A 20,031-nucleotide genomic window follows, 5' to 3' on the forward strand; every position below is an offset into this window, starting at 1 on the left:
TTCACTGTCTCCTTATGTGTTTCAGGTCGGCAAATTCCACCCTTAGATCCTCATGAAAATGGTAACAATGGAGCAATCAAACTTGGAAAGCAGACTTCACAGATGGGTAGGCGGTGCTGCTGACCCAACTTGATCTTTTTAGGTTTACTTGAAAACAGCACCATTTACTTTTTCACTGAGAAAGGACTTTGTGATCTCAGTGACATGCCTCCTTATCTTGAAAGCAGTCATTCCAATACTTCCCAGGAGCAATAATGCAAGGACCAGAAGCAGCAAGCTTTACTTCAAAGGAATTTTGCAAAACCAGTTGGAAAATCCTCTCTAATATCCTGTCAAAATTACAATGTCAAAGTACTCCAATTCTCTGTTTAGGCCAATGACTGTTTGTTTTTTTTTTTAATAAAAAGACCCTTTTATATATAAATTTTAGATTTGCTGCAAAAACTTCTCTTCTTACATTGCAAAGTGGACTTGGCATGTTTTTAGAGTTTTCTCTGTAATAATACAGTGAAAAAAACCCATAAACCCTGAATTTTGGCTTATAGTTTCTCTGTCATCTTTCTAGCTGGACTCTGCTTCTGTATTTTTCTAAGTCTGTAGCTTCATCTCCTACTTCCAGTAAACATCAGCAAGAAATGGACTAAATCTGCTAACTAGAAAAAAAAATGGATCCAAAGGATGAGCGAATTAAGTTTTTACAGGCTAGAAGTCAAAATCTGTGTCAGGAGGTGCTGTGTATGTGAAAGGAGTTGTCACGAAGGAGGCTGCTGGACCCCATGCAGTTCCCAGTCTGCTCCAGAAAGAAGTGAAGACGCAGCCACTGTGCTTTGCCTGGATTGATTCCCTTTCCAGGGCGTAGGCTTCATTAATTACTGAAATTGTAAAAAGAACATCAATGCCAGCTTCATCTTCCGCTGCTTACCAGGTTTCCTCCAAATCTGTGCCCCAGACCAAAGTTGTCTCCGCTCAAAGATGCCACTTCCCTGGTTGCTAAAAGAGAGGGCCATGCTACCCCCCTCCTTCGTGGTCTCGCTTCAGTGCTCCAAGAAGTCTTCAAGTCAGAAGAACGGTATTTCTGTACAAAACCAGCTTCAGAGAGCACAACAAAATTTGAGGTCAAAGGCTGGAACCTAGTAAAACAAACCAGAGCGTTTCTTTACAAATGCAATTTTGTGAATTTGTGGAGTCGTCTCCTTACCCATGTGGGGATGCGGTATGGAAGACCCGCTGCATGATACCTTTGAAGCTCGATGCACTTGAAAATAGAGTGTAGAAAAAAAATTCTAATAGGTGGTTATGAACTAGAAATAATGCAAAACTCTATGTATTCTCCACTTCTGTCTTTCATGAATGTGTGTGACTGAAATGATAAAATATGAATTTATCTTCTTCATCAGTTTCATTGGAAATCAGAACTAGGGTAAGAAATGCAAGCTTGAAAACCAAAGCCCAGCCTGCATTCCACAACGTTAATTTGTTCTCTTATGAGGAAAATAAACCTCACTGCACATTTGTTGGGGGACTTTCAAAAAGCAAACACAAGGGAAAAACAACTTTCCACAATCATGAACAGGCAGGCTAGAGCTAGGTTTCCGTGTTTATACATAAAAAACAGAAGTTATTGCTTGGTGGTGAGATTGCTTTGATAAAACAGCACTAATTGTTAGGGCTTGAAACAAAGCCAGATGAAATCAACAGGAACATTTCTTTGTCTTCAGAGGGCTTGAAGTAGTTATAGGTGGGAAACATCCCACGGGATTTTATTCAAGAATCTAAGCTGCATCGTTTTTTCATGTATAATCCATTTCTCAGATATTTTAGACTCCTTTGAAAGCACTCATACTGGGAAGTATGCCCTTGGATAATACACAGACTTGGGCAGCTACCATGAGAAAGTATAATTCAGGTAAACTTTCAGTTGTCACCTGTGCTGATGTATGAACCACCTCGCTGCTTCACTGCAGCAACTATTTTACAGATAATCCAGGGTTATTTAAATGAAAATTTAGCAATCATCGTTGTTGATAGCTGGGGAGGAGACAGGCTCCTTTAGGGAACGTTTCATCCCATCCTAGTACAAGCAAGTCTGTCAGAGGTGCCTGGCTCTTTCACCTGGCTGTGGAGGGAGGGGTTAACCTGCCCTTCAGCACTTAAGAAATAGCACGGTTACCAATATCACATTCATATAATTTATGGGATGTGTGACCCAAGGCTGCAAGAGGTCTGGTTCTTCCTAAATAAAACCAAGTGAAAGGCTAGAGGTGTTACCAAGAAAACAAGGTGATATCGAACCGATGTTTTGAAAGGTGTCATAGAGTAGTTATGCATAACTGATTTTTAAGCTTTCATAAATAGTTGTGGCATACTTCCTTTTTTTAACGTGATGTCTCAGAACTCCTTAAACCCTACTTGAGATGTTTGAAAGCTTTGTAAGACAATTCTACCAGTAGCTTGTATACTCTAATTTGTGCTAGAACTGGCAATTGATGCTGATCTGTGCGGAGCAGATACTGTCCTGAGCAACCAGCTCTCAAAGATGCCATTGAGCTGTATGTGAATCAGAACAGGTTTATGAGCTGTACGTTAAAATAGTTCAAAATTGGAAGTTGTTATAATGGATCTCTGGCAGATTTTAAAATTAAAATGCTGGGTAAGTAGGCTCAAAGATATTTCTGTGTTTGGTGGGCCAAATCTAAATCACCTTATTCTGCTTCTAGTCAAGAAAAAGATGTAAATGAATACGGATTCTGATTGTGTAAGTTTCTGAGATTTGGGTTATGGTGAACTTCAGTAGGGAACTCTGAAGTCACAGGTGAAAAAATAACAGGCCACTGTGCTGTGCGGAGCAGCTCGCATTTTCTGTGAAGACAGGGCTCATCTGCGATGATGATGATGTCTCTGCTGTTTGTCAAAGCTGAAGTGCAGCTTTAACCTGCCTCTTCAAATGGGGGAATGGTTTGTTTTAAAAATTGTGATTTTCAAATGTAAAATTCTTGATTTCTACTTCCTTTTGTTGCCTGTGTTGCTTGGAAAGTACCACCAACCCTTCAGAAACAGCCAGAAAAATGACATACAAAAAACGCCCAAACCTGGAGTCAGAAGTTTCAGCAGCAACCGGAATTCCTCTTAGTAGTTAATGGCTGGTGAAAAGCTAAATTGCTGTACAGGAGCACCTGACTCCGTAGCTGATCTGCTCGAATAATAAGAAGAATAATAATAACGCTGCAGTTCTTGGTTGGCCAGCTGGTGCTGGATTTGTCCGAGACTCGTTTTCTCAAGAGAGCTGGCCGCAGGACTGAAGCACAGGTTGCAGTGCCAAGGATGTTTGGTGGAGCTTGTTTGCACCGTGACTCAAGGCTGTGACTGTCCAGTTGTGGGTGACTTGCTTTTCTGGCTCGCCATAAACTAGTTTAAAAACGAGATAATGAAGGAACGAGCTTTCATATATGCTCTGCATATGGGTGTGTATATAAGTACAGTTTTATATTGTTATGCTGACACGTGGTGTTTTTTCACTATGTCTGGTTCTCATATACTGCACATTGTATTCTGTAAGTACATTTTTTTGTTAATGATCATTTCACCTCTATGAACTTAAAGCTACAGACCGAAGGTAGCGAGAAGATGGAGATGCACATAGGTACAATTCTTGACTTGCCATTCTTATGCATGAAAATGGCATATTGTAGAAAAAGTTTGTCTAGCAGACTGAGAAATCTAAAAAAGGCCATTACTATCCAGGAATTGGGACTCAGAAGTATTCAAGTTACACTGCAAAAAAAAAAAAAAAAAAAAAAAAAAAGAAAGAAAGAAAATTAAAAAAAAAAAAAAAAAATTATTGTCCATGGTACAGCAGGTCTATCTGAAGTGCCACAATATAACATAGGTCTGTATCAATACCTAGAAAAGTTTCCTGTCGTCCCTTGTCTCCACTAATCCTTCATGGCACGTGGTAATAAGTGTGACCACATAGATTATACATGCGAGCACTCTGACTATAATCAGACCTTCTCAGTACAATGATAGTATATTTTACTATCCTACCCTTAATTATTTAAACCAGAGTCAGTGATAAATTGTCAGTTTAAAATCACCTGCTAAGTACTCTTCCTCTGTTTTTTTTGTGTAAGGGCTTTGACTGGGCTGGACCCACTCACTTCATGTATGGGATGCTGCAATCTGTTAATACTTTACCTTCTGTTTTACATATTCATTGTATCATACCTAATAATATTTTTTCCCCTAAAATGTAGGTTTTGTGTTTTATTTAACCTACAATGATTAATGCTAATAAATGTTTTAAATACCTCTGAGTATGTCTGGTTTCAATAAAGCAGAACAAAATAGGTCCCATTTTTTCACATCATTTGCTGTTGAAAAAGGGCTGTCTGCAGTCTGTGGATCACTTACCTGGGATTTAAATGCTGCTTGGAACGTGTGTGGCTGACCTTTTAGCAGAAACTGAATGCCTGCTTGGGGGATCCTGCAGTGCAGATGAACTTTCAAAAACCAGAAAAAGATTATCTGAAAATCCCTTTACTAAGTTATTTGATATATCCATTAGAAGAGAGTTACCGGAGTGGCCAGTATCAGCTTGGAAATTTAAAGCAGTAGCTGTCAGTAAAAAGTGAGCTTACAGTTACCACTTGCTTTAAATAGCAACCATGACTATGGCTCAGAAGACACTTTCATGTGTTTTTATTCTGGCAGCACGTTTAATTTTTTTTCCCCTACTTCATGTCCCTTGAACTTGTCTTTACGAGTTAAGAATTAACACTCCCTTTAAGAAGGATGCAGTGTTTCATACCTCTTAGTGCTATTGTTTCAAGAGATCTTTAAACTCACCAGAAGTTTTTTGCACTGTCTAGTTCATATTTTCAAAGTTGTTACCACAACTGAGGACTCTGCATAAAGGGTTGGGGTTTTTTAAGCAAAAACAGGTTTTTGGAGTACAGCTTTTCTAACTACCATGGTAAATTCAATGCGCACCAGTACAGAAGCACCACAGTAATTCAAAGAAAAGCACAGAACATTTCTCTATGTAAGGAGAAACCAGTATTTCAAAGAGGATTACATAGGTTGTGAGTTTAGTTACTGCTGGAAGATACCTGGCGAGATCTGTTCCCTGCTTTAAAGTATTTATAATCACACTGAAAAAATTATGTATCTTATCTGCAGCTATGCGTGAATAAAAATGAACCCAGGTACATAACCGTAAACTGTAAAAGGTGATGTACTTAATTCAAGGAAAGCCTAAGTAAGACCCTCTTAACGATTATCAGTGTGTTGGAAAATCAGAAGTGAATGCTGAGTTTCCTTTCAGTGTGGGCAGTTGTGCCCCTCAATGGATCAGTCCTTGCGTTGTCAGTGGGATGTTTTACCTGGCTTGGAAACATGTTCTTGCAGCACTTTAGGTAAGTTTAGAGTTGAATTTAGCAATGAGAGGGGAGCTGTAGAATTGGCTGGAAAATAAACCTCTTCTGCTTTCCTTTTGAAGACTGAAGGTTGTGTCGCAGGGTACTTAAGGAAAAGTATTTGACGTTTCAGCCTTCAAAATCTTCACAACTGCAGCTTCAGTCTTTCTGCAAAGAGCATCACAGGACACCCTGCTGTGATCTCCTGAGTGCTGTTCTGAAATCAAGATGGCGAGGCTGATGAAATCTGTGTATCGACTTCATACCGCCACCCCCCCACCTAATCTGTAAAAGTGTTCAGGCTCCTACCAGGTTTGTGAAATGCCTCCCTTCCCTGAAAGGAAAACACCAAGCCGCAGGATTTTTTTTTTTCTTTTTGTTCTCTCAATGTTGTTTTACACAAGGCTACGGAGTAATTTTCTTAAAAGCGTTAAAACACTCATGGGAGAATAGACCGGCTATAAGTCTTTGTACAAATGCCTCTGTTAATTGGTGGACGTTACTCCCTAAGGACTTGGCGTCAACAACGGGATGCATTCATGTGTAATGGGGTCCTTGACCATTAATAAGATTTGCTTTTGATTACATCTGGCTTTTAACAGCTGGACCAGGGGTAGATTCAGCGCTTGATATAAATGCTCTCTCACCGTCCAAAAGTAAGACTCTTTACTAGAAACCGTAAAATCAATGGCTGACCACATGTAGCAGGCTGAGATGAGAAGGAATAAGTAATAGCATAATGTAGCATAATAAAACCTTTTTCGTGTCTGAAAAATCTATTTCAGATGGGTTTCTTGTCTTTCAATGAAGAAGAGTCCTTATTGCAAAATGTCTGTATTTCTGATACTACCAAGTGGGTCTTGATGTAGATTAGTTTGCATTATCACTTATCACTGCTGTGCATCTTGTAGGAGCAGGAGGACAGGCTCATGGTATTAGCATTCGTAATCACTCTGTTTTCAATAGATGTGGTGCAGAAGTGTTACTGAAATTGTTTTGTAACACAGCTGTTGTGAAAACTGAAGATAGTACACTGGCAAAACTTGAAGTGTAAGAGACCTGTACTGACTTGCATTTAGTGTCACACCAATTAACAAGTTTTTGATAAGATGCCATTATTCAGTGCAGAAAAGTCTAGGACTAGGGTGGAAGTGAATTTTGAGGCTTCTGGTTAGGTATTAAAGATTTATCAGCTTTGGAAGGATTTCTTTTTTCTGGCTGTTGAATTCCTCCAGCCAGAAATAATTTTTATCCCTGAGACTCCCTGAGGTATTTAAAAAAAAAAAAAAAAGCGGCTTTCTTTGAAAAGTACTGACCTTATTTTCTCAAAACCTCCCTGAGAACCCAAGCTTTATCTTTGCCGTCATCTGTCTAAAGTTCCTGGAGACACACCTTATTTATGATGAAACACTCAACCCTTCTGATTACCACACACTGAGAAGTTTAGAAAACAAAAGTGCATTTCCTCCAAAGTCCATTTAATTCACGTTTACTTTACCTAGTCACTGCCATTCCTGCTCCCTCCATGACAGTAAAATACGTGTTTAAATAAGAAGATAAATACCTAACAGCTAAATCCCTGTTCCCATACAGCAAATAGAGTACTCTGGGGAAATGATCTGTTAGGGACTAAGAGAGAGACAACCCCTAGGCTTCTGATTACTTGTTGACAAGTACCAATCAATAAGGAAGTCAGCTTACTTGTCTACGAGATGCCCTTGAGGAAAATGAACATCACGTTCCTTCCTCTTTGTCGATACAGCATGAACTGGGGGGCAAGCGATAGCATTGCTGTTACTGACTGACTTTAAATAAATAAAAAATGAGTAAGAGGATAGTAACAGTTTCTCTTCACTTGTTTAATAGGGTCAAAATGTAGGTTAAGCACCTTGTGAAAGAAATCCCTGCTTCTTTTCATCTTCAAAGAATCTGGCTGCTTTGCTGATAAATATATGTCAGGAATTTTCACAGGTTTAGCAAGAAAGAGCAATGGATGCAACCTGGGTAACACAGTGCATTTCAAAAACCCTTTCCAATATTCTAGCTCTGCAAAAAATCAAGTTAGCAGCAAACCTAGAATCACTACCAAATATCCAAGTTCCTGTCTGTTCATCACTCATCACGTGGGACAATTTTGCACTGTAAATATTTACCAAAAAAGCATAACATCTATAGTAGGAATCTAATAGGAGCCCTCAGAAAGAATGACATTCAAAATAAAGACTTAAATTTGCTCTACTAGTTCTTCACACACTTGGGAACCCAAATGAGAATGAAATAGCTTTCCTAGCACCATTCCCTTAAGAGATACCGTTTGTCCTCTGATTTTTACCCCATTCCGTAGGTCATTCCTGATTCTCAGGAAAAATGTTCTTTCAAGGTGGCAACCTGACCTGTCTGCTGGCACCTAACCAGCTCTCCTCCTGCGGCACAGCCCTCAACACCCGCATGGTTCTCCCCATGGTCACAGTAAGGAGGGACAGAAGGCTTATTAGCCGCTGACATTTCTAATGGAGCTGACTCCGTTTCTTGGCATTTTTGAATATAAAGGAGGCTTTTGAGATATGCTGGAAATACGAACTCATAATGATCTAGGAAAGGGCTCTCAATAGATAAACTCACTTCCTTGTGACAGAGATACCAGAAAAGAAAACTTGTTTTTTTAAATAAGTTTTTCACCACGGTCGTCTTTTATTATTTTTTTTTTTTTTAATGCTTCTAGGAGGTGAAGTTTCTGGAGGTGAAATAGGTTTCTTGAAATGAGAACAAAGCCAGAAAGTCACACTGATTATAAAATTCTGAATAGGGAAAATGATGTTTACAACTGAAAAGAAGGGACAAACAACATGATGATGTCCTACCCTGGAAGATCGTCTTTGTGGTGGGTCACAAGCCCGTCGAGGTGACAGAGAAGGAAGAAAAGTGATGTCTGAAATGGAAAATATGAATTTGATGTAAAAAGGATATCACATTATAAATGGTCCATATACATGTATTTCATGGCACAGCCACGTTAACACCGTTGTTACTTGAGAACCCTAGCTAATAAATGAGCGTAAACAAATACAAGGTTAAGAGTGCATCAGGTGCCTAGACTCCACCTGTAAAAAATGATGCTGTATCTTTACCTGTGGGTGTGCCTGAATTTACATAGTCCAAAGTCCACTGAACAAAAGATGACGCCCATTCACGTAGTCCATGACACACTGGTTACTAAGCTGGAGCCCTGAACAAAGGGCTTTGGCAAATACATTCCAGGGTACTTACGTAGCCACCCTGCCTGCATGGTTTAGCTTTTCATGCAGACTGATTCTGGCTGAATGATGTCTTGGAACGATGGGTAGTTTTGCACGAAAAGGGCAAATTGTTCCAAAGAAGACTAAGGAAGAAAGGATGAGGTGGTGATAAATGTATCCGAGTAGGATTGCATTGACTGATTAACCGCATCATGTAGTATGTACCTAAGTACTTGCTGCTGGGAGTATAAAGGCTTTACAATAACACAACATCCATCACTAAAAGATAAAATGGAGGGATTTTTATTTTATTTTTCCCAGGAGGAAACTGATGCTTTAGAAAAATACACAGGACTTGAGTCATCAAGTCATCACTGTCAGCGGGCATGTCTTTCAGACACCTCGCCTCATCTCACTGCAAATCACACACCAGTGAAAGATGCATACCACGGCAGAAAATTGCACCCTTCCGTGCATGACAGACGCAGTTTAAAAAATTACAGGGCCTGAAGCAACTCTCAGATTAGAAGGAGAGCCTCTGTCTGAGAAGCCTGTTTTGCATCACATCAGTGACAGCAAGGTGAGGATGTCTGGGAGGTACAGGTTTCAAAGCTCTGTGAACGTGGTTACTTGGCTATTTGGCAAGATGACCCAGCCCATGTCTCTGGTAGTGAAGGAGAGCGTGAAGTTATTGAGGCTGCCTTCTGAGAGGTCTGCTTCTGAAGAAAGCTAGCCTTTTTGGTGAAATGGTGTCAGAATTCCCATGAGAGGTCCCCATTTCCTGAGATGTTTGAGGAAAGATGTTGCCGTTTTCAACCAGTACTGGAAATTTTACTTCCACTTAGCAGGCGCTCGAAGGCATAACTAAATCCTGCATGTTAGATAACTCCAGTGTGTATTTTAAACCAGCCAGCCACAGGCAAGAAATTAAGAGTTCAGGAACTTGTGATTTTCTTTTGGTATCATCAGATCATGCTGGAAATGTAAGCAAGCCGTGTTTGAAGGTAGGTGGCCTATCTGATTTCATACACAACCATGTCACAGAAAGTGTATGATGAGGTGGTACAAAGATTCTCTGCCAAATTTCAGAGTCGTCTGCAAGTTTGATCAGAACCATTACTATAATGTCACAGTTGTCATTCACCTACGTCTTTCATACTCAGTGCTGGTCTATGGAGAGCAAGATTTTGACTGCTCATGATGGAGCATAAATTGTCTCCCTTCTCCCAACAGGGTAAATGCCTCTAATTTAGGCATCTGTCACCTCTTCAACTGCCATCCTTCTATGAGGCCATTGAATAAGAGCAATTTTGGGTCGGGGCTTTGAGGCCTTGAGGCTCAAGGTTACCTCAGTGTATGGTGAATTACCACACCGTCAGGCCTCCATGGCAACTCCATCACTTTCATCAGAACTGGCCTCTGTATTGCCTCATACAAGAGTAGGCTTTGTGTGTCTTTTTGTGCGTTTCTAAGTTTTCCTGTGAGGCAACTGCAAATATTTCATTTCCTTATGATGTCATCTGGTATCTGCTGATGGCACAATGAAGGAAAGTGTTGAGTTTAATTAGCTACTCAGCTCACACAAAGGCAAAGAAGACAGTGAAAAGTGAAAATGTGCAGAAGTCTGTTAAAGTTCATCTTGATTAAACTCTACTGTTCCAGTTTCTACAAAAGTAGTCAGGTGACTGAGAGATGTTACTATGGTCATCCCATCAAGCGAATTACTTCTGCTTGCATTTAAGAATGTATCCTTCTGTGTTATCCAGGCTGAAACAACTGGAAGTTTGGTCAGTCATAATCTGGCCAGAAGCCCTCCCATCCTGTCCAGTCTTTTATAATGAGTTGTTACTGGAATTTGTTAGAATTGAGTCAGTGGCCCAAATGAGTCATTCAGAAACCTCTATCCAGTTCACCCTCTAAGAGACAAACATAAGATTTAAAACTTCATTTCACTTTTCAATAAATATAAAGGAAAAAAATTGTGAAGAAATATCATGCGTGATGTCACTGGAATACACAAGCTTTCCCAAATGCACAACAGTTTTTAAGGAAGAGCCTAATTCTGAGATTTAAAATGTGACTTGGTAAAAATCTAATGATGCATTTCCTTGCTTTGCTGTCCATCAAAGCTATCCAGATCAAGCCTCCTAAGATTTGCTGACGATTACATGCCAGACTTGGAAACTCAACTTAGAATGTGAAAATTGCCTAAAGAGTGATCTTTTTGTCTTAGCCATCCTTAAGATTGAACATCCAATATTTTAACTTGGTTAAAACTTTTGTTACTGATGCATAAGCCAAAATCCCGCTGAGCTGTTTCTGTCACAATCGTATTTTCTCTGAATAGCTAACAAGAGCAAAATGCAACGATTTCTTTTTTGCCTTTGATGTGAGTGAAACTGAATTAATCCGGGGACTAGTTTCTGGATAAGAAAGCACAGTTTTAACTAATCTACTTTGAAAAGCTCATTTTTTCTCTTATAATAATGAAGTGATATTAAATCCTTTCCCTTTCACTGTATGTGTGAGAGAATGTTCATCAGTGAAAGCAAAACACATTTAAACATTCTGGGTTGAATGCTCCCAAGAGTATGACAAAAACTGGTGGAGATACTCTTGGAGCTATTCATTCATATTCATTCTGAACAAATATTGGTGCACAGGGGAAATTTCAGATGACTGGTAAAAAGTGAACATGGCACACTGTAAACAATAAATGTGATGGGTTTGGATAATTACAAGCATTACATAGACCCTTGGCAAAATACTAATAAAGACAGATATGGGAAACAAAGAGAAATTAATTCATAGGTAGTAGCTTATGTAACATTAATCAATATATTTTTAATGGAAAATAGGTGCATTCAAGTTCAAGCAACAAGATGAGACAATGCATTTGCTTAAGGTAGACGTATTGACTTAATACACATGGATTACTTTAAGTCATTCGATGTAGCCCTGCATGACAATGTGGTAAAAAGCCCCAGTACTATATAAAATCAATTTACCTGCACCGAATGCTCTGAAAACCAATTAGCAGCTACATCAGCATGTTTCTACTATCTCCTAATGGGTTATTTAACAGCTTCAAAGGAGCCAATGCAGTTCAATGTCTTTATCAGTGATCTGGAAGACAATGTAAACCCTTTGCTGAAAACTTTGCAAGTGACACCAAAATTGCTGGAAAAGAAAGAATGAAGAGAATAAAATGACATAAGGGTATTTAACATGCTGCTCCAGATCTTAAGCCTTAAGCCAGTATTTCAAAATAGGATGAGTCTCAATGTGGAAGAGATACTATCCCCCGTCTGTCTACGGTGGGAGTCTCTGAAGCCTCTGGTGCTGGCTCAGAGACGGAGGGTGGTGAATGAATAGAAACGACTGTCTGATCCACTATAGATTCCCATCTTCCTCATTTCTATTATTTACCTTACTTAGGGAAGGGAAAAAATGCAAGGAATGGCCAGGCACAGGAAAAAAAAATCACATTCCAGGTTTGCAGTGGCTGGCTCTGGTTTTCTACTAAACCGCTATTAATTTATATTAAATTGCTCTTTCTCATACTAGGGACAAAGGAGGAGAAAAAACACATGCCTCATTTGAAGGTGAAAGGAGGGGAAGCTTGCTGGCCTGTCTGTCTGCTAGCCAGCGGGCAGAGAGGGGCAGGAGCAATGTGGATAAGGAGAGAGGGAAGGGAAAAAAAACCCAGGAAAACAGGACAGAAGTAGTTTTGGGGTGATGGAGTGGGAGTAGAAGGGTCTCAATGCACTATAGTGTTTTTCTTTCTGAAAAGCAGAATTGAGGCCAGGAAACCTGTGGAATTAAAAAAGTGATTGCGTAGTTAAAGTTGGTACTAAAAGGCATGCTCACATAGTATTTATAACCATTTAACTCTATGAATTTAACAGTGGAACATCTATTTGTGTGTTTATCTGCAATAGGTATGTAGGCACAGTAGCGGGTGGGTGGGTACACTCTCCTAAACTTCCCTGTTAGTTCTTGGTGTTGGGAGAGGAAAATGGTGAATATTCATGGTTGTAGGTGGAGAGCGGTGCACAGGGTTGCAGTGCCCATAGCGTAGGTGGGACCCGCTGAAGGGCAGAAGGGACCAGGTTGCCCACAGGGAAGGCGAGCATCAGGGAATTGTGCACAGCGTGAGAGACCGCTGGCCGATGGACGCACATGGGTTGGGAGTGGAAAGGTCCCACAGGGGGTGATCCAGGTCAAAGCATCCTGTGCTACATGGGGCTTTCTGCAGCCTTTTTACCCCTTGCAACTTCAAAAATGCTGTTGGGTATTCCAGCTTTGCCCCTGCAAAGTGTTCATACCTGTTTTAAGGTGACCCACTGAAGTACCAGAAACAAGTCCGAGAGACACGTCCCTGTTTTTGCGCAGTGGATCAATTCCATATTGCAATCTAACAGGTCCTCATGGGAATCCTTTGTACGATTAACCTATAAATAATTCAGTATTTGGCAGTCAAAGAATCCATCAATAATATTATGCAGACTTTTTTTTTTCTTACCCGAATGCAAAGTAAATAAATATTTCATAAATGACCTCTCAGGTAGGGTGTTCAACGTTGTGTGCAGCCCAGAACACGTCTGCAGCAAACAAACTGGTGTGAGGAGATGATTCTGGAAACCTTGTGTCTTTACTCCTAGAGATAATGAATTAATCAAGAGCAAAGATCTTCCATGTGTGTGTTAGCCACATATTAGTAACCTTAGCTTCCTGCATCTGTCAGAGGAGCATTTTGAGCACTTCCCAGTTTCCTGCCGCAACACAAGGGTAACAGAGGAAGAATTTCCAGGAGATGCACACAACCCATGGAAGCAGAGCAACTGCAGATGCCCACAGGAGCTGTGATTTTGTGAATCTGCAAACTCTGAACTTTACGCATATTAGCATTCCTCCGGATTGCATAAACACGTGCAACTGCAGAGGCAGAGCTTTAGCTGGTGTAAGTGCTTGTGATTTCATTGATCATCCAGAGTGGAGGAAAAACTTTATGTTATTTAGTAACAGACTATGGGGGAATGGATATTTCCTCGTCAGTCACTATGCGGTGGAATTGACAGTGTTAGGTTAATGGTTGTACTCGATGATCTTGAAGGTCTCCTCCTACCTAAACAATTCTATGATTCTATGACTGAATTCACTGACAGCCTGAATTTCTCTATGTCTCCCCTTTTTTTTGCTCTGCCCATTTTTGGGCTCTCAGCTGATTTGATCTTTCAGCAGAGACAAACATTTCATTCTCACATTCATGATACCTATTTATTTTTAAAGTGTTGTTAATATAGTTTTTGCTGTCTCTTTCTGTTTGGTCCTGCTTGATAGATGTAAAAAAATAGCTGTCTGCGATGTTCTTCCTTGAGAAAAGTTGCTAATTTTTCCCCGGAGATCTTCCCCTTGTGTCTGTCTTCAGTCAATTCTACTCAATTTTCTAAGAAAAATCTAGCACTGCTTCTTCAGTGTGTGTTTACTTTCTTTTGTAACCGTTACAAATAAATGTACCCTGGGAAAAGGACTTGGATTCTTCTCATTTGCAAATACCATTAACAGAATTGTGGACCAAATTCCATACGCAGCTCCAAATTACACACTCAATTAGGACCCGATCCAATGCTCATTAAAGTCACTGGAAAAATTCCCCCTGATTCTAATGGACTGTAGCTCAGACCTTAGGGAATGGACACTTCCACTGCGGATGATCAGTTTAATCTTTGAGCACGCTGGAATTTACACAATGATAGATTCACAGGGCTGGCAAGGACTTCAGAGGTCACATCTCAAGGCAGGATCAGCTAAATTTATATCTCCCAACAGATGTCAGACCTGTTCTTAAAGGTCAGTGACTGGGACTCCATGGATTGCGCTTCCAGGCAGTCTTTTCTGTTAATTATCCTTACTCTTAAGCATTCTTCCTACCTGCTCTAAATCAGTTCTTGCTCCGATCTATGCCCATTACTTCCTGCCCTACTCAAATTAAGCGGTAGCAGACTATTTTCTATTTGCAATAGCTTTTAATGTATTTGACTACTGCTGACCACATGAGTCAGTCTTGTCTTCCTTAGGCTGAACAACCTCAGTATTTCAATGTGTTCTCATGTTTCAACCTGTCTGTTTTCTGGACCTTAGTCACTACAGGTCCTCTCCTCTGGACTCTCTCCAATTACCCCACATCTTTCCTGGAGGAGAGTGCCCAAAACTGGACACAGCACTTCAGTGCACTTCTTACCAGTGCTTTGTAGAGGCAAAGCACTTCATGTGTCACGCAGAGTCTCAGGGCTCTGCTTGTCTTTCACACATTGATACGACATTATTCGCTCCTATTTACCTTGTGATCCATTAGAACTGAACCTAGGCATAATGTGAAAATACAATTTGAGGGCTTCCTGGGACCGCTCAGGAGATGCTGAGGGCAGAATTAGCATTGCAGAGCTGCTGTGTGTGTTAACAGAGCAAATGAAAGGGAAAATTTGAACTCCACTTGTCAGATGAGTTCTCCAGCCCAAGGCTGTGGAAGACCATGATGTTGTTTGCAAGAACATCAGATTGGAAAAGGGATGCAATGACCACAGGGCACCACCACGCCGTTTCTGCAGATTTATTTCTCAGGTTAAGACTGCTATTTAAGAGAGTTTTTCTCTTCTGGAGGTGAGTTTCAACTACCTACTAACATTTGTGTATTTAGCTATGCGTAAATGATTTTTGGCTACTTTCTAGCAAAGTGTTCATTTGTGCGTTTTTAGAAATGCAACACCAGCAAACAACAACCAACACATACACATTTGATATTTTCTATACTGAATTGTCTCATTACATCCCTCATGAATGTATATGAACTGTAAAAACCAATTCTTGAATACACTATTCAAAAATCCATTTCCTTAATAACTTTGTCCTTTATCACAGGACTAATGGTTTTAGCACATTTGAAATTGACTCAGGAATCATTCAGTTCTTTAAATGCTACTTTAAACCACAAAGATAAGACACATTTTTTGTCTTGTTCCTACATAAGCTAATGGTGTAGGGCATTTTCGTGTTCAGCACAAAAGTATCAGGTCCAATATATGAAAAGTACATAAAATTTCACACTATAGCTATTTATCAGAATGCCATTATATTTTATTAGCTTCTCTCTACTTGAATATTCAACAGCATTATATTTTTTATAATAATGTCACTAGGTAAAGAACTACACCGTAGCTGAACAAACTTGAAGATATTCAACTAAGATCTACTTTTCCAGTCTATGAAAACATTTGAATAATGCCATAAATCTTCAACAGTAAGTGCAAACTGCAATTTTACCTTGATTTACAAAATAAGTGGGCCTAAAATTATATATGAAACTCATAAGCAGTCAAGAGGATGATGACTAGATCCTGCTGTATGAATAGTTTCATATTTCAGAAGATAAACTACAGCACAAAAAGGCCAGGAATTCCCTTAAAGAGAAATTAAAACACACTCTTACCTTTATACCTTTGGATTTTGCAATATTCACTGACTTAGCAGCACAGGATGCATGAGATACTTCACCGAGTGAGATCTAGAATTTTCCCATTAACGCAACACATAATGTAGCACTTGGTTGCTTCTGACAGTCTTAATAACACCAAGAAATTGCAAAGAAGGTGGTGATGTTGTTTTGTTGAAAGACATTTTCAAGTTCAGAATTGCTGGCACTGAATAAACTGTGTAATAAACAGTGGAAAACAGTATTATGAAACTGAATATTGAATATTCAACGGCATTATGTGTTTTTATAATAATGTCACTAGGTAAAGAACTACACCGTAGTTGAACAAACTTGAAGACACCTACTCTGCTACTTCTCAGGTATACAGAGATCTTGCTTAACGTTTAGGAGCAAACAGTTTTGAAAAAAGTCAAGCCATCTCCAGACTGAGATATTATAACAATGATATTGAATTCACTGTGTGGAAAGCATCAACATCTACAAAGACACAGGACAAATGTTGGCCTCAGATTAAGCAAAATGTTATCCTTTTGCAAGCAGTGATGAATATACTGGAGACACTTCTGGAATGACATCATGATCTCACCAAAAGCAGTGAGACGATTTCTATTGACTGCAAGAGATCGAAGATTTAATTCCTGAGCTGTGCTGTGAGGTGTTAAAATGAAATGAATCAGAGGTTGGGGAAGGCAGCCAGGTTTTGCTCATCAACAGTACAGGTGTTATTTAGTATAAAAAATTACACTAGTCTGAATGAAATAAAAGCATTAGGTCAGAAATTATACTAAACGCAACAAAACAGGTTTATGCTTTATTAAGGTTTTCAATGTGTTCAAACAACAACATAAACTACATTAAAAAAACATGTTCATACATAATTACCATTAATCCACTCACTCCATGTTTATGTACTGACTTCCATTACTATAACACAAAATGAGCAGATTGAAGCCTGACAGGCAAGCACGAAGCCCGGCTGCCCTGGGGAGACTGTGAAATCTCTGTGCTCGGAAGGCGTTAATGACCCACAGGACAAAGCCCTGCGTGACCTGGTCTGAATTCAGCTTTGACCCTGCTTTGAGTTGGAAATGGAACTACGGCCCTCCTGGGGTCCCCTCCAGCCTCAGCGATGCTGTGATGGTCCCTCTGCGAGCCACAGCCTGCTCAAGGCTGCGCTCCGTCCTTCCTTCACTGCCTCTGGATATGCTGGTGATCGGGGTTAACCCAGTCCTCCCCCAGCCCCTGCACATCCCCTGATGTCAGGTTGATCTATCGCACAGCCGTGTCTAACAAGGTATTTGCACTGAAAACCACGCATGGGAAAAACTGTAAGACCTGTTCTCATATTAAGGAAGGATCTTAATTTCTGATTTGCCTTGGATTTTCTTATACAAGAGACGGATAAAAGAACTAGAACACAGGTATTTCTGTCTTCTAAATCTACATAGAAGAAGCTTCTTTCGAATTTGTAGTCCTTACTGTTATTTTTTCACCCCATTAAAAGGAGAAAAGACAGAACCTTCTGTGGCATTTAGTTTTTTCCCCATGTCCTGATTCTTTGGAAGCTGAGACCCATAAATTCTTCTGGTACATAATCACCAAGTAATTCTGGAGCTGAAGTATTGTTTCTGAGAAGTGTATGCTGTAGCTTAATCTTTGGTGGACTCACAAACAGAAACTGAGAAAGAGTGGAAGCAATAGACTAAGTGTCCGTGTTAACAGAAGAAGAAAATATACTAGGACAGACAAAACCCCTCTATCTTCCAGATCCCAAGGGTAAGAATGCATAAACAGAGTGGAACATCGGTTTTGCTAACAAAGCTCAGCAGACTACCAGAGAGTAACTTTAAACATTGCATTGCAAATAACGGGTGTAGTTTAAGGTACTGGTTTATGTGCATCATAAAATAAGTCTGTTGCGGGAAAATGGCAGCCAGAGCAGTTGCAGACCTCCAGCAACATTTTCACATATATGCCATGTAACTCCACTTACTGAAGCCAATGCCAACCAGGTAAAACTGCTCTGAAGTACTTTTCTACAGCACTTCTCGCTTCTTTCTTCTTCAGTCATTGGTGGTATTGAAAGTCACACAGATATTTCCTGTCAGCAAGAGAGGCACGGAGAAAAGTGCTGAAGTAGTCAGGCGTGGCGGTGGCAGGCATGCACGAGAGGCAGGTGGCCGAAATGGAGGGCGAAGGCTCTGGTGGAGCCAAGGCAGAGCCTGAACCTAAATTACTAGGAGGGTCTCCCCTGTCAAACGGCCTCAAAACCTTCCTTCGCGGTTGAGACAGAGGTAGAGGTACTCGCCAAAGAAGTTTTGTCATCCACAAGTCTTACTGTGATAAGTTGATTTTGAAGGTAAAGCATTTAAGTAATTTCAATGTCTTTATTATCAGGACGTATCTTTCAAATGGGTTATTATGTCCCTACACATGTTCTTACCATACCTACACCTGATTGCAAGAGAGGAAAAATAAATGTGCTAATCCTTCTGACTTAATTTCCATCACCTGTACTCCAACCTCGCCTGAATACAAACTTATGGTTCCTACAGCCAGATTCTTCAGTGGTAGATTCAGATGGATTTAGCTGTCTAATTGTTTTTTCTTGCTTGTTTGTTACCAATGTACTCAAATATCCCAAGATGCACCACCTGCTGGGAAGTATGGTATTAATGAAAAGGCCTACTGTGAACACACTGTGTCTGACAAAAAGTGCAAGTGAGAAGGATGGCAAATACCCCGTGTTCCTGCCTACAGATAAACAATGGCTCTTATTTCTCATTCAGGCTCTGCGAAAGCTCAGTCCCTCTCAGCACCGACTCCCTGTCGATACTTCTAAGCCTTCACCTAACAACAACGTTCCAACTACAGGCCAGTTTTTGGCTGTTTTCCAGGCCTGTTGGATAGCCGGGCCCACCCACCTCGGTGCCCAGGTGCTGCCTGGCGGGCTGGCAGAGCTGCCTTTAGGCTGGGCCTTAGCCATCCCAGCACGGGTACCTGGCAGCAGCCGGGAGCTGCCTCCGACGCCTCAGGCCTCGCCCGTGAGCTGCCCGGCCCCACGCCACAGCCGCCAGCGGCCACGGGGAGTTCGAGACTATTCGCCCCTTTCCCTGTCCCAACTTGCCCTCGGAAACCCGCCACCCAGGCTCGCCCTCCCTCTCTCCCCCACGTTCGAGGTACGGGCCACGCACACCGCCCGCGGGGCCCTGAGGGCCGCGCTTCCTGAGGGATCGCGCCCGCCTCAGCGCCCCCCGCAGACTACAACTCCCGGCAGGCCCCGCGCCGCCCGGCCACCGCCCGCCGCGCGACACGCCGGGAGCGGTAGTTCCCGCCGCGGCCTCCAGAGCTGCCCGGTGGCGGGAGGGGGGAAGGGGGGTACCGCTTCTCCCCGCTCCGGTCCTTCGCTCCGGCAGGGGGTGGCTGCGCGGCCCGGGCTGCGGGGTCCCGCTCTAACCGCCGGCGCGGGAACGGGGTGTGTGCGGGGGGAGGGGAGCGGCCAGGCGGGAGCTGCCGTTGGGCGGGCGCATGCGCGCAGGGGGCCCCGCCGCCTCACCGCCCTCGTGCCCGCGGAGGGGCGGCGTTGCCGGGCGGCCGTTGAGCCGCCAGTGGCGCGGGGAGGGCGGCTCGCGGCGGCCGCGCGCGCGCACCAGCAGCAGGCGGCGGCAGCGCCCGCCCTCGGCCCGCGCCCCGCCGGCAGCGCCCGCAGCCGCTGCCCGGCCTCCCCCCGCTGCCCCTCCCCCCTCCCCGCCCCCCTCCGCCACTCCGCCTCCCGCCGGAGCCAGCGAGCGAGATGGCGGCCGCCGGGGCTCTGGCGAAGCACGAGCAGATCCTGGTGCTCGATCCGCCCACCGACCTCAAATTCAAAGGTGAGGGGGAGCCCCGC

The 20,031-nt window shown here is 42.0% G+C and overlaps 2 protein-coding genes across 3 annotated transcripts in view; both read left to right on the top strand.

The window, feature by feature from the left end:
- Positions 1–4,313, top strand: part of RAB31 (RAB31, member RAS oncogene family) — a 71,856-nt gene extending 67,543 nt beyond the window's left edge. For both annotated transcript variants that reach the window (XM_075416477.1, XM_075416478.1), the window contains exon 7: positions 26–4,313. In XM_075416477.1, the coding sequence (XP_075272592.1) occupies positions 26–123 (98 nt within the window). In that variant the 3' untranslated portion in view covers positions 124–4,313. The remainder of the gene's footprint in view (positions 1–25) is intronic.
- A 15,577-nt stretch (positions 4,314–19,890) lies between these two features.
- Positions 19,891–20,031, top strand: part of VAPA (VAMP associated protein A) — a 35,362-nt gene continuing 35,221 nt past the window's right edge. The window contains exon 1 of the mRNA XM_075416479.1: positions 19,891–20,014. Within this exon, the coding sequence (XP_075272594.1) occupies positions 19,939–20,014 (76 nt within the window). The 5' untranslated portion in view covers positions 19,891–19,938. The remainder of the gene's footprint in view (positions 20,015–20,031) is intronic.

The sequence above is a fragment of the Opisthocomus hoazin genome, chromosome 3 (assembly GCF_030867145.1).
Source record: "Opisthocomus hoazin isolate bOpiHoa1 chromosome 3, bOpiHoa1.hap1, whole genome shotgun sequence".
Lineage (NCBI taxonomy): Eukaryota > Metazoa > Chordata > Aves > Opisthocomiformes > Opisthocomidae > Opisthocomus > Opisthocomus hoazin.